The following is a 15,225-nucleotide window of genomic DNA, read 5'->3' as shown; positions in this document are numbered from 1 at the left end:
TCTGATGGGAAGAACAATCAGCCAATGGAACAGAAGTTGCCCTCGGAAGTTGTAGGAGTTTTATCACTTGAGACTTTCAAGAAGAGATTGGACTGCCATCTGTCAGAAATGGTGTTAGGGTCTCCTGCTTGGATGGGGGGTTGGACTAGATGACCTACAAGGTCCCTTCCAACTCTGAATATCGGTTAAAAGATTGGGGGGCCCTGTTTTAGAGGATGTGAGACGGCTCAGCATTTAAAGAGGCTGAGCCTGTCAGGTGGAAAGCTGTCAAGCTAGGTTCAGGACCTGAGTATTGTATGGTGGGATGAGTTCCTGCCTTTGACTCAGCTCCTGCCCAACCAGCAGTTCCAACACATGCAAATGCAAGTAGATAAATAGGTACTGGTTTGGTGGGAGGGCAATGCTGGTCATATGACCAGGGAATCATTTTGGACAATGATGGCTCCCTCGGCTAAGAAATGGAAATGAGCACCACCTCATGACTGAACAGGAGAAATCTTTTCATTTACCTTTTCTAAAATCCTGCCTTTATTAAAAGAAAACAACAACAACAATGGCAAACATATACTATACTCCTTCCTCCTCCTATTTTCCTCACAACAGCCCTGTCAGGTGAGTTGGGCTGAGAGAGAGTGACTGGCACAATGTCCCCTAGTTGTCTTTCCTGCCTAAGGAGGAACTAGAACACACAGCCTCCTAGTGATTGGCCAAAAGTCACCCAGCCGGGTTTCATGCCTAAGGCATGACTACAACTCACCATCTCCTGATTATTGACAAAGTTACCTAGTTGACTTTCATGTTTAAGGCAGGACTAGAACTCACAGTTTCCTGTTTTCTAGCCCGGTTGTCTCAACCACTAGATTTAACTGCTCCCCTTAAGCAAAAAAGATGACCCAAAACACATAGAAAGCAACCCCTGGCCCTTTTACTGGGATGGAGGAAGACAGGTTAAAAGGAAATATTCACACAACATTTGATCAGTAGCCTAAAAAGAAGCAAACCTGGTCCAAGTTTTTGCTGTGCTTGGCTAATAAGAGCTCAGCTAATGGATAACTAATGGAAAAAGCACTCAATGCATTTTTTTTCCCCCAAAGAGGAAGATGGCTTTAAAATGACTCCACTCCTTTGATCACCGGTTTTTCACCAATCGGCTGTCTCACCCATCATTTCTTTAATATATAAGAATTGTCACATTTCTGGCTCAATGCGCAAAAATTCCAGACTCCTTGCACATAAAATCTGCCTTTTGTTTGAAATGGGTAAGCAGAGTACACTAAACCCAGACAGGGATTATGGTAGCAAAGAAGATAAGCAATACAGGAAGTACTCAACTTATAACTACTCATTTAGTGACCGTTCAAAATTACAATGGCACTGAAAAAAGTGGTTCGTGGCATTTTTTTTATACGTGCAACTGTTGCAGCATACCAATGGGTACATGATCGTAATTTGGACGCTTGGCAACTGGTGTATATTTATGACAGCTGCACTTTCCCAGGGTCAACCTTCCCAGACAGCTTCCAAAAAGCAAAGTCAATGTGGGAAGCCAGATTCACTTAAGGACCACATGATTCAGTTAGTAACTGCAGGGATTTGCTTATCAACTGTGGCAAAAAAGATTATAAAATGATTTAACATCTGTCTTGATATAGCAATGAAAACTTAGGGCTCAAATATGGTCATAAGTCAAGAACTATCTGTACTGGACACTGAAGTGGTATACTTTCTTCTTGACCAGAATTATTATTATTATTATTATTTTAGGGTATTTAGAGCCATTGGGAATATTTCACCAGTCACTGAAATTTGATCGGAATCTAGCAATACAGGTAGTTCTTGACTTATGACCACAACTGAACCCTACATTTCGTTTGCTAAGTGAAATGTTTTAAGTAGATTTTGTCCCATTTTTTGAGCTTTCTTGCCACAGTTGTTAAGTGAATCTGTAAAGGCTGATAGTATGATCCCAAGACACTGCAGTTATCATAATTTAGGGTCAGTCACCAAACGTCTGAATTTTGATCATTTGCTACAATGGCCGTAAGTTTGAAAAATGGTCAAAAGTCACTTTTTAAAGCAACATAGTAACTTTGAATAATCACTAAATGAACTGTTGTAAGTGGAGGACTACCTGTAATATTCTCTTATTCCTATTGTGTTTGGTAGTTGTCTATTTACCCGCAACACTCTGCTGCTTTTTCGACTGCTTCTCTTGCCTGTATGTTGCCTGTTCTTTATTCTACTCATTCATGGCACCACATTCTCTACCTTGTTCTCAAGGCTTCAACTTCTTTTCTTCTCAACTCATGGGGGGTGGAAAAAAACCTGCCTGAATTGTCAACCTCTCTATTAAAGTACTGCTCTCCCCTTTAAGGCCTCCGTCCAACTCAAGGTCATTTGGCACGCTTTTGGCTTGCCCAACTCTTAACGTCCCAGTGTGCAGGCCCGAGCAAGATGGACACAAGCAGGATTCTACCCTCTTCCTCTACAGCAGTATTTACAAGCGGAGATGTGATCAAGATGACACAACATGCCTCATGATATCACAACAGAGGCTCTACAACTTAATCAGCATTAACTTTTAACGACCCCTTAATCCCTTGCAGGGTGGAGTTTGGGCAGCTGAATGGAGCTAGCAGAGTGTTTAATGGCCAGATGCCCTTCCTGTCACCCATGAAGAGTTTTGTTCAGCAGCTATATTCTCATTGTGCCCAGAGAGGGAAATATCTGCCTCTACCTAGGATTGAACTCACAGCCTCTGCTCTACAGCGTAATGTGTGCAGTTAATTGTGATGTAGAGAAGAAAGAGTGGAGTGGAGTGGAGTGCGATGACCCAATGCATATATCAGGCACATCCAAACTTGGAAAAGAAGCAGCAGCAGCACCACAACAGAAAAACCTATAATCAGAGGTGGGCTGCACAGACTGTAACAACCGGTTCGCCTAGTGCAGAACTGAAAATGTGAGCGCTTACGCATGGCTGCAGAAACAAGATTCCCTGTGCGCAGCAGCCGCAGCGAGTGGAGCGGGGGAGGTGCAAAACTCAACTGGGCTGTGTGGGAAGGTCGAGCAAGCCGGATATATAGGGTGGAATAGCACCGGGATGGCAGCCGGTGGTCGGAACTACCGGTACGGGCAAGCTAGTCTGAACTGGAAGCAGCCCAACTCTGCCTATAATGACTGGCACATTCACAAATAGGAGCTGGACACTGATACATAACAGGATAGGAATTGGATACAGGGACAGTAATTTCATACTTGATGTGGCTTTGGGCTAACTTTAGGATGGGTGGGCAACATTTTAAGTCAATGAAGGGGAATACTTCTAGGAGTAAAGAAAATACTCCCCAGCTGTAAATTCTGCAAAATTCGCATTTTTGCAAAATTCACAGTTGGGAAATATTTCCTTTAAAGCAGCACCAACATGTGCAGACTTTCAAAATAAGTAAGCTCTCCAGAACCGGCTGGCTGGCTGGCTGGCTGGCTGGCTGCATCAGGCAAGAATCCATAAAAGAAGAAAGAACCCTAATCAGCACCTATGAAAATGGGAGGGAGAGGCTGTTGACTGAATGCATTTCTTTTATTAAGTTCGGAGTAGCAGGTGTCATGTCTCACCTGGCAGTGAGAAGCAAAGGAAACAGGATTCCCTGAATGTTCGGTGAATTTTTCTGTTCCAAAAGGGTTTGAGCATCAATTGCACCCACCCACCATTACTCTTTGTAGGAGGAGAGCTTTATTACTCTGTGTTAGCAAAGAATCAAGAGTCTATTAGCACCTTTTTTTTTTAACTAAGACATTTTACTAAGAGGCAGAAGAAGCTTTTGTGAAAAAAGTGCCACCCTGACTGTTTTTTTAAACCAACCACTAGCAAAGGCATTCAGTTTACAAGCTTTATCTTGAGATCTACAAAACTCAAAGCTGTAAGATCCACTTTTATTTTATAACGTATTTTTTTTTTCTTCCCCATACCTTCGTTTTTGCAATAACCCCCCAAGTGAAGAGTTCTGGGGAATTCAAACACTTGCAGGCGCTTTGGAGTTGTTCTAATTCAGGGGTCTTCAAACTCAACAGCTTTAAGACTTGTGGACTTGAACTCCCAGAATTCCTCCTCCAGTCATGTTAGCTCAGGAATTCTGGGAGTTGAAGTTCACAAGTCTTAAACTTTCGAAGTTTGAAGACCCCTTGCTCTAATTGAGCTCAAAATAGTAAGGATACAAGTAGTCCTTGATTTACAACCACAATTGAGCCCAAATTGTTAAGTGAGTTGTGCTCCATTTAACAATGTATCTTGCCACAATTGTTAAGTGAAACACTGCAGCTGTTTACCGTGTTAAGTAATGTGGTCGTTAACTGAGTCGGGCTTCCCCGTTGACTTTGCTTGTCAGAGGGTCGCAAAACGGGATCACATGAGCCCAGGATATGCAACTGTCATAAACACAAGTCAGTTGCCAGGCATCTAAAATTTGATCATGTGACCGTGGGGATGCTGCAACCGTTGTGAATGTGAAAACCAATCACAAGCCACTTTTTTCAGTGCTGTTGTAACTTCGAATGGCCACTAACAAATGGTTATAAATTGAGGACTACCTACATCGTCAAATTGCAGACTTTGGATTTTTTGGGGGGGTTGTATCAATACAATTATCTTGCTTTCCACCTAACAAAAATTGTGCATTGTGATACGTCTGGTAGGAAGAGGGGTGGCGTGTAAATTGAATGCGTTTATAAATAAAAAATGAATGAATAAATAAAATTATTGGTTAGGCAAGGCTCCTAGGAAGCGTTCTCTGCTTTTATTGCTTTTGAATGCAGCTGAATGTGGAATTTCAGCACAGCTCTGAGATGGTTTTTGAGATAGTTCCCATGCAGTTTAGACTTTGTTCCAAGAGACCTTGCAATAGTATCATATATAGCAAGGATCTCCAACCTTGGCAACTTTAAGACTTGTGGAGTTCGACTCCCAAAATTCCTCAGTCCTCCCTCCCTCCCTCCCTCCCTCCCTCCCTCCCTCCCTCCCTCCCTCTCTCTCTCTCTCTCTCTCTCTCTCTCTCTCTCTCTCTCTCTCTCTCTTAGGCCGCCTCATCTGAACCACTGCCTGATTCTGCAGCATTTTATGGCAAGATGCCATGTTCTCTGATCCCCTCTTTGTTTATGTTCTCAGTGAAGATTATATTTCTTTTCTGGGACGGAAGCATTTAAAGCTAGGGAGTAAAAAAGTGCCTGGCCAGTGCTCCACACTGGATAGTTTGACTTCGTACTTCATTAATACCAGAGATGCTCTTTCCCTGTTCCTGTTTTTGTTCCAATGCAGGAGAACTCAATCCTAAACAATCACATGCCTAACAGAAAAATTCTTCCCAGCATTAATACTTTCAGTACTTATTTTTTAGATTCTTCTTTCCGTGTCACTGTGAAGATGGGCTAGTTCTGACTGATTTTTCTTTAATGATAGATTAATTAATGTTACATAGTTAGGCAGGGGTGGGATTCAAAATTTTTAACAACCGGTTCTGTGGGCGTGGCTTAGGCAGTGGGCGTGGCTTGGTGGTCATGTGACTGGGTGGGCATGGCTTGGTGGACATGTTATTGGCTGGGTATGGCCAACTCAACATCACCCACATCGAGGCACGCATCTCCTCAACTGGCCTCTCATGACTGTGGGGATGCTGCAACAGTCGTAAGTGTGAAAATGGTCATAAGTCGCTTTTTTCAGTGCCATTGTAACTTTGAATGGTCATTCCACACAAGCAAAGTACCAGCAAAGGAGGGGAAAAAACTCCAGAGAAGTTCCAGAGACAGGAAGTCTAGTCCTGCCAAGTAATAAGGGTTAACGGAGAGGCAGTTTCTGTAAGCAACACCAGAATGTTTCCTTCCTGCCTTCCTTACAGGATTAGGCCAGGAATTTCTTCTAACAACCGGTTCTCCGAACTGCTTAGAATGTTAACAACTGGTTCTAGCAAATAGGTGCGAACTGGTAGAATCCCACTCCTGTAGTTAGGACTGCAGAAAAAAACAATTGCAACCAGCCTGCCTTCCATTGAGGACCTGCATACAGCACAAGTCAAAAAGAGGGCTGTGAAAACATTTACAGACCTCTAACATCCTGGACATAAACTGTTTCAATTCCTTCTCTCAAGACGCTATTATAGAGCATTGCATGCCAAAACAACTAGAGACAGAGTTTTTAATCCCTTGTTATCGCTCTGCTAAACAACTAATTCCCACAATGCTGTCTTATGCCCTAGGAAATCAAACCATGACTAAGGCTGTATTACTATTCTCCTTCCTATCTTTCCTATTACTTATTCCTTTAGCATCTTATGAGTGTCACTGATTGTTCTGTAATGTAATTTATGATGATTGTATCTCATGATTATCACTTGTCACTTGTATGTATACTGAGAACTCTTTGTGCCGGAGACAAATTCCTTGTGTGCCCAATCATGCCAATAAAGAATATTCTGTTCTATTCCGTCCCCATGCATATGATGGCATGCAAACCAACCAACCAACCCCAGCTAATTTTACTTCATGCAGTTTCAAGCATGGCTAGCCAATGGCATGCAAAAAGCAGAAGGCTCCTGCCATCACCATTACCTCTTGCTGGTCTGCTAGTGGAAGAACCCCTTCTGATTTTGAGAGCTTGTCCATCTGCAACTCACTTAGCTCTTCACAAAACTCAGAAGTCTGGCTTTCGATGGCTGTGCTTGTGTAGCGTTGCTCCTTCAGCTGCTTGTCCTGGCAGAAAAAACCCTAAATGTATTTATTTCCCCCATTTTCTTTTGCAGCCCGATAGGTTTTTTGTTTAAAAAGTGGATTGTGCACCCAGTGCACTGGGGGGAACCCGGCCTCCAATATATTCACCAAAAGTCACACTTTAAGCAAATGATGGAAAGGAAAGAAACGAAACATCCACAACTTACGATTGAACCCAAAATTTCTGTCATTATGCGAGACAGTTATAAAGTCAGTTTTGCCTCATTTTATGATTTTTTCTTGCCACTGCAGGTGAATCGCTGCAATTGCTAACTTAGTAACAAGGTTGTTAAGTAAATCTTAACAAAGGAATTGACTTTGTTTGTCACAAAAAGTGATCACATACGAGTCAGTTTCCAGATCACATGACCGTGGGGATGCTGCAATGACCGTAAGTGTGAAAAACTGTCATGTCATGTATTTAGTGTTGTTGTAATTTCAAATGGTCACTAAACGAACTGTTGTAATGTAGGAAGTTAACACCCACCCCTCTCCGAGAAAAATTAAATATCTAGGAAATATTAAAAAGGCAGAATATTTCCCCTAAAAAGAGAAGTAGAAACTCAGAAGCAGAAGCTCACCCCCACCTTTGTTAATGGATGGGCCATTAAGGCCTGGGCCAGAGTATTCTCCATAACAAAGGCCTCTGCCCTTCTCACCACCTGGCCTGGGAAGATTGCATCAGCCAGCACTCAGGTGAAGCCATGTGGTCCAGACAAAGCCTACAAAGTTAGCTAAGACCCCCCTTCCCTGGGAGTCTGACAGCCAATGGGATACATTTCTTGCACAGGAACAGGAAACACTAAGGTGGGGCCCAACAAAGGGTATAAAACTAAGGGTCTCTCAGCATCTTGCTCCTTCTTTTCCTTCACCCAACATCCTGAAGACTGCGATCGTCCTTTTCACTTTGGAGCTCCAAGGCTCCAAAGTGGTGGTCCTGCCCACCATTAAACCATCTTTCCAAACAGCCTCCATGTTTCCAGTGTCTTTTTCCCCACTTGGAACTGAACCCAGAAGGATAATTCTTCCAACAGTAATTCAATGACTATTTGTCTATAGAAAGCAGATTAAATAATTTCTAATTTACTAATTGGATCCAGGACAGCTTGAAACAGTTCTAGGCTAATTTCTTTGGAAGAGCCACTTAATTCTCACAGTGAGATGGTTTTTGGTTCAGGAAATCCTCATTTAATGACCCCCAGGAGGATTTGCAGCTCCATCACTGTTGAGGACTACCTCTATAGGTTTGGTGGAAAACCAATATAGCGTCTATCTCAAATTACTGTTCTCTTACCGCAAGAAGTATCAAGAGATATTCCTTGGCTTACAAGGTTCATCAAAAGAGTCCTAAGGAGGCATTTTTCAAGCAGAATTGACTTATTAAATAATATCTCCATCCCTTCATTCCTCTTGCTTTGTGGGAAATGCTTGATTAATATGTTACTCGTACTTTGAAAGTAGGGAATTCACTACCTACTGTTCTGAATCACACCGTAGGTTTTTCTTTTTCTTTTTTATAAATCTGGCTTGATGATATAGTTCCCTCTCAGCAGGAAATGGAACAAAGAAACAAAAAGGTCTGATTCCAAACTGAACAGTAAAGATTTATATATATATACGTTGCTACAACTTTAAAAGAACTACAATGACGTGGGAAAATACCCGAACCAAGCCGAACACCATACATGTAAGTACCTGCGAAAACTTAAGAAAACAAAATATATATATATATATATATATATATATATATATATATATATATATATATATATATATATATATATATATATATATATCTGTGTAAGTGTTCTCAGTCTGTCTAGCTCCCATTAACCATCCCTATTGAAAAGCTGCTTTGATTTCACAGTAAATTAATTTAAAATTAAATACCGACTTCCTGCTGCAGAGGACATGGAGCTCCATGTATATTTTAATTTATAGTAAATTTCATTTTTCATGCTTCTAGCTGTACCCTGTGCTTAAGAAAGTGCTCCATGTAATTGCAGGCTATGATTTTAAATCAATTCTCTGCAAGCCAAAGGATCAATTTATAGTGGGGAGAGTTAATTTTTTGTCACCAACGGAAATAAACTACAACGTGCAAAAGAATAAGCCGTATGTTAATTCAGTGTGAGAAGTCTTGTCATGTCATTTCCCCCCACTCTTCTCCTTATTTCTTGGGCAGCTTGGAATACCTTCCTGTTTAACCCAAATAACAATCATAATCCAAATAATTCCATTCATCCATATCTTTAACATTATGTGAAATATTGTACATGTAGTCCTCGACTTACAACCACAATTGAGCCCTAAATATCCATTGCTAAGGGAGACAATTGTTAAGTGAGTTTTCCCTGTTTTATGACCTTTCTTGCCACAGTTGTTAAGTGAATGACTGCAGTTGTTAAATTAGTAACACGGTTGTTAAGTGAATCTGGATTTCCAGTTGACGTTGCTTATCGGAAAATTGCAAAAGGGGATCAAACTGTCATAAGTATCCGAATGTAAATCACGTGACCAAGGGGATGCTGCAATGATCATAAGTGTGAAAAGAGTCACTTTTTTTAGTGCCGTTGTAACTTTGAACAGTCACTAATAAACTCTTGTAAGTCGAGGACTGCCCATAAAACGAAGCAGCCTGTTTTAAGGTTCCTTGAGTCATGTATGGAATACAGTAAGGAATGTTCTGTATTCTGCTATCTAACTATCCAATTCTCATACACTGGCTGGACAGCATAAGGAACACCAAGATAAGCTGAAAAGTTTTGGTGGGGAGCAAAATGCTCTTGCTTGGAATCTGTTCTTCTGTTTTTCAGACAGTTAATTTTAGACCCCCGTCTGAAGTTACATCTTGAGTGGAGGAGGCAAGAGAGAGAGAGAGAGAATTTGGAATGCCTCCTCCTGCTAAAAAAAAGTAATTTTAAAAATTTCTGCAAAATGAGGAACGTCCTTGCATGGATAGTGGAGGCCATGAAAAATAGGGAAGAAATTTACAAAACGTTGGCCTGTGGAAATTGAAATAATTAATTTGAAGCACAGTTGAAGTCTCTTTTGAGTTGAATTCAGCATCTGGGTATTTTGTATAGTACACATAGTCCTGGAACTCCCAAAAGGGAAATCAGGAAGAACATTCTCCATCTCTGCATTAGCATACGATGAGAAGCATTCTTTTCAGAATACAGGTAGTCCTCAACTTACAATGATTTGTTCAGTGAGCGTTCAAAGCTACAACAGCACTGAAAAAAGTGACTTAAGACCATTTTTCCATTATGGAAAAATTATGTCCATTGCAGCATCCCCATGGTCATGTGATTCAAAATTCAGATGCTTGGCAACTGGCATATATTTATGACCATTGCAATGTTCCAGGTTCATGTGAAACCTTTTTGCAACGTTCTGACAAGCAAAGCCAATAGTGAAGCCAGATTCACTTAACAACAGTGTTAACCAATTTAACAACTGCAGTGATTCACTTAACAAATGTGGCAAGAAAAGTCATAAAATGGGGCAAAACTCACTTATCATATTTCTCAGCAATATAAATTCTGGGCTCAATTATGGTCATAAATTGAGGACCACCAATATAAACATAATTCAGAAATAGGATAGTGCAGTCTCAATCTCTCTCTCTCTTTCTCTCCTCTGTGTGTTTGTGTGTGTATATGTTAAAATTACTTTCCTCTGAATGCTAAACAATTACTTATTTTTGCTGCAAAATAGCAGTTATTGATAATACAGAACTCCAGTGTGGGAGGCTTATGTAATATGCCTGTAAGTGTTTGATGCCAAGTGCTGTGTTGCCAAGGCAGTATTCATTATAACAATATTTATTGAATCAATGTTTCCCTTAATTTAAAAAATACAAATCATGATGTGAGACAATAATTAGGCAGATGCACAAAGAAAATGGGGATGGAAGGGAGTAGGCATTTGTCCAGTGCTTTAAGATACAGGAACTTAAATGAACAATCCTACAAGCTTACATAAATGATAAACGAAACTATTCAGAAGAAAGCCCTACTGAGTGAGCTCAATGGATTTTTCTTTCAAATTAGTAGCTTTAAACTAGGCCATAATGAGCTATTTTTTTCCCTTTCCATCCCAAGCTGCAACTGAGCAGCACGATTCTTGCAAAGAGAAAGCTAGTGTCTCAGGGGGATTGCAGCTGAGAAACCTCCTTCAGCTTGCGCAGATTTGACTTATCAACTTGACTTATGATCACAATTGAGCCCAAAATTTCATTGCTAAGTGAGAAAGTTGTTAAATGAATTTTGCTCCCTTTTATGATCTTTCTTGCCAGAATTGTTAATTGCCATTGTTAAGTTAGTTACATGGTTGTTAGGTAAAGCTGGTTTCCCCACTGACTTTCTTTGTTAGAAGCACAGGTGGGATTCTCCTGGTTTGGACCAGTTCAGGCAAACCGGATGTTAAAATTACAGCTGGTTCGTCAAACTGGTATTTCAACTGACCGGCTGTCCCTGACCCCCCCCACCTCTCCCAGGAGTCTCCAGGCGGCCCATTTTCGATGGAGATAAGTGAAGAGTCTGCGCGGAGGTTCTGGGAGGGGGAAAACAGGCCTTCCAGAAGTCCAGAATGGGCCTGTTTCCGGCTTCCGGTGGGCCTCCAGAGCCCAGGGGAGGCCATTTTTGCCCCTCCCAGAGGCCCGGGAGGCCTCTGACCCTTGGGAGGGTGAAAACAGCCTCCCGGGCTCTGCAGGCCCACCGGAAGCCGGAAACAGGAAATTCTGGTAGGCCCCAACCACCATGGCGCCGCCCACCCAGCAACTGGGCAGCGAACTAGTTGCTGGGATTTTTGAATCCCACCCCTGGTTAGAAGGACACAAAAGGAATCACATGACCCGGGAACACTACAACTGTCATAAATATGAGACGGTTGCCAAGAGTCTGATTTTTTATTATGTGACCATAGGGACACTGCAATGGTCAAAAGTATGAAAAACTTACATAAGTCACTTTTTTCAGTGTCCTCGTAACTTTGAACAGTTACTAAATGAACCGTTGTAAATTGAGGACTACCTGTATTCATTTTCGGTGAACTATTCAACAAAAAAAATTAAGAATAGCATCCCATTAGATGAGGTCACACTTCTGAAATGGTGGAGCCAAAACATGGATTCACTATTTCAGCTAGCCTACAACCCAGATATGACACTTCAGCTAAGATTTAACATTCGGCATTTTAAGGAACCATTGCGCACTCCTTCTAGACTTATAAGGCGGTTCACGATTCAATATTTTTCTCTTAATCAAGACCAGTTCCCAGATACACTGGTAGTCCTCGACTTACAACAGTTTGTTTAGTGACCATTCAAAGTTACGACATCACTGAAAAACCTGACTTATGACTGTTTTCTTCACACTTACAACTGTTGCAGCATTCCCATGGTCACGTAATCAAAATTCAGATGCTTGGCAACTCGTCCGTATTTACAATGGTTGGAGTGTTCCCGGGGTCAAGTGATCCCCTTTTGCGACAAGCAAAGTCAATGGGGAAGCCAGATTCGCTTAACAACTGGGTAACTAACTTAACAACTGCAGTGATTCACTTAACAACTGGGGCAAGACAGGTCATAAAATGGGGCAAATTCACTAAACAAATATTTCACTTAGCAATGAAAATTTTGGGCTCAATTGTGGTCATAAGTCAAGGACTACCTGTATACCATTTCCTGGGTTCACGCGGATGACTATTAGTTGTTTAGCCAGTTATAAAGTTATAACAGTAAGTTCAGACAGCACATTAAGCCAAGAATAATGGCTTCCAGACTACAAGTTTGAATTCACAAGCTTGAGAGACCCAAATCAAACCTTACAGCTTCCCCAATTCTGGCCAATGATTTCTGCCTTTTCCAAAGTTCATTAAAGGGCTGGAGGTTGAATGGCAGAGTGCCTGAGTGCAAATTAATGCCCACTAACACTTTCTTCATCTAGCTACGTTCAGTTTACAATTAAATTATAACCTGCAGCAGATGGCAAGGTGGGCTTGTTTTAGCTGACTGGGGAAGTAAAAGAAGGCAGTGCAATTGTTCTGGCACAGAAAGAAAATGAGAGAAGGACATACAGATAGTCCTCGACTTATTCCTCGTTCATTTAGTGACCATCCAAAGTTACAACGCCACCCCCAAAAAGTGACTTATGACTGCTTTTCATACTTAATACAGTCACAGTGTCCCCATGGTCACATGATCAAAATTCAGATGCTTGGCAACTGGTCCTCACCCTTATGACTGGTGCAGTTTCCCTGTATTCACGTGATCAGTATTTGGTTGTTTGGCAACTGCCATGTATTTACAATGGTCACAGCATCTTAGAAATCATGACCTTCCCAGCTGACTTCCAACAAAGACAGATTTGCTTCATGACCTCATGACTTACTTAACTGCACTGATTCGCTAAACAACCGTGGCACAAAAGGTTGTAAAATTGAGCATGACTCACTTAACAACCACCTTGCTTAGCAATGGAAATTCTGGTCCCATTTGTGGTCGTATGTTTAGGACTACCTATACACAAGGTAAAGTCTTTCCACTGTTTATATTCTTCCTGTCCCTTTATACATATGATAACTTTTGAAAATGGATTGCATTTTCATATAATTATATGGTAGATGATACATTTTATTCCTTACTAAAGTACTTTAACTCATCCTCTATCAAGGATAAAATCCATTTAAAAAAAACCAAAACAAAATTGCATGCAAAAAAAAAAAAATGCTATCATCCTTGTGGGAAGAAGAAAAAACTCGCTGTCACCCTTCGATATCCACACCAGTCGCCCACCTGATCTATCTTTGACCTGCCAGTGAACTCCAGACAATAAAGCAAAGGACCCCTTAAGCCTTCCTGCTAATTCTGGTAACTGGACTGAAACTGACTAAGTGCCTCTTTCTACAGAGAATTGGCCAATATTGGCAACTTAATTAAAACTAAGGTAAATCCCCTGAAGATAGAGCTGTCCAGAGTTATTGATTGAGACAGGCGGCTATAAAAATTGATTAAATAAATAAAAGATATGAAAATCCCTCACACTCGCAATAGGCTTCCCCTAATCCAAAACCAGCAACCAAGGTCATCAGCTTGTCTTACAAAAAACCCTGCAGGGAAAGACGTTGCATTTCCTCTCTCCTGGGCTTCCCAGGAGGTGGGCTATGTTCATGAGTTTCTTAAAACAAATTCTCTGCACATGTAACCCATTTTTTTCCCTATTATTCATGGCCATCTTCTACTATTGAATAAACGTCACCTCTGCTTCAAGCAATAGTATTGCACTCTTTGTAGAACCTGGCTTATATGAACCAGATGCAGGTATAGAAGAGATTGCCACGCAAGTTTCTAACTGGAGAGCATGATGGATGACTCTGGGCTATGGATGTGTCCCACTGGAGAATATGAATTACTATACACCCAGGGGGTGTGGGGGAAACCAGGGTCAAGGGTGAAATAAATGATGTGTCTCAGAGTCAGCTACACCCAGGCAGTGCCGGCATGTTAACTCCCAATAAATCCTTTTTAAGTTTTGGAAATTTGGCTCGAGATTCATGATTTAAATGGGGGTAACTGCCGGAATCCTGACAGCTTGCTCAGCAAACAATAACTGCAAGAAGGATCTAGGCATCCTAGTCGACAATCCCTTAAAGATGAGCCAGCAGTGTGTCACAGCTGCCAAAAAAGCCAACCCAGGGATAGAATCAAGATCATGACCAAGGTTCTTTGGCAAAAGCCCTTGATATGATTTACAATAAGTGGTGGGATGCTGCCGGTTTAACAACCGGTTCAGTGGGTGAGTGCTTTGAGCACTGAAAATAGAGCATTTAGAAGCTCAGCTGCTTACCTTCCAAGTCAGCAACAGTAAGTAGAACGGGGGAGTGGGGGGAGAGAAATCAGCTGTGCCGCACAATTGAGATGAGCTACAAAGCAGGAAATAAAGGACAGTCTAGGACGGGAGCGAGTAGGCAGGGCCAACTGATCCTCAGAGCTACCGGTTTGCACGAACCAGTTCGAACCAGCAGCATCCCACCATTGATTACTGCAGTGATGGCGAACCTTTTGGTTGTGGTGTGCTGAAAGCACGCACGCGCCGGCACCCACAATGCAATGTGCCCTACCCACCCCTGCACATGCGTGCACAACACACACACCCCTCCGCCCCCTTGTCTGCACTGTGCACACCTTCCAGTTGGTTTTTGGCCCGTTTGAGGCCTTTTTCGGCCGCCCAGAGGCTCGAGGGAAGCCTCTGCAGCCTTTGGAGGCCCATTTTTCAGCCTCCAAAGGCTGCAGAGGCTTCCCTCGAGGCTCTGGGAGGCTGAAAAAGGCCTCAAACAGGCCAAAAACCAGCTGGGAGGTGTACTCATGCGCAGTGCAGGTAAGTTTGGCTGAGGCTCACGTGCCCGCACAAATGGCTCTGCATGCCACCTGTGGCACGTGTGCCATAGGTTCACCATCATGGGATT

At 42.0% G+C, this 15,225-nt stretch overlaps 1 protein-coding gene across 7 annotated transcripts in view; it reads right to left on the bottom strand.

Moving 5' to 3' along the window:
- LOC113419511 (sodium channel protein type 5 subunit alpha-like) overlaps positions 1-15,225 on the bottom strand; it is a 377,390-nt gene that overhangs the window by 84,072 nt on the left and 278,093 nt on the right. For 6 of the 7 annotated variants that reach the window (XM_087947846.1, XM_087947840.1, XM_087947841.1 and 3 more), the window contains one exon: positions 6,598-6,738. The exons of the other annotated variant lie outside the window; for it this stretch is intronic. In XM_087947846.1, the coding sequence (XP_087803972.1) occupies positions 6,598-6,738 (141 nt within the window). The remainder of the gene's footprint in view (positions 1-6,597; positions 6,739-15,225) is intronic. 7 annotated transcript variants of the gene reach the window in all.

Source organism: Notechis scutatus, chromosome Z (assembly GCF_049901735.1).
Source record: "Notechis scutatus isolate UNSWTSFEM ecotype Mainland chromosome Z, rNotScu1.2, whole genome shotgun sequence".
Lineage (NCBI taxonomy): Eukaryota > Metazoa > Chordata > Lepidosauria > Squamata > Elapidae > Notechis > Notechis scutatus.
The sequence above is the reverse complement of the archived record's forward strand: the minus strand, read 5'-3'. Positions and strand labels throughout refer to the sequence as shown.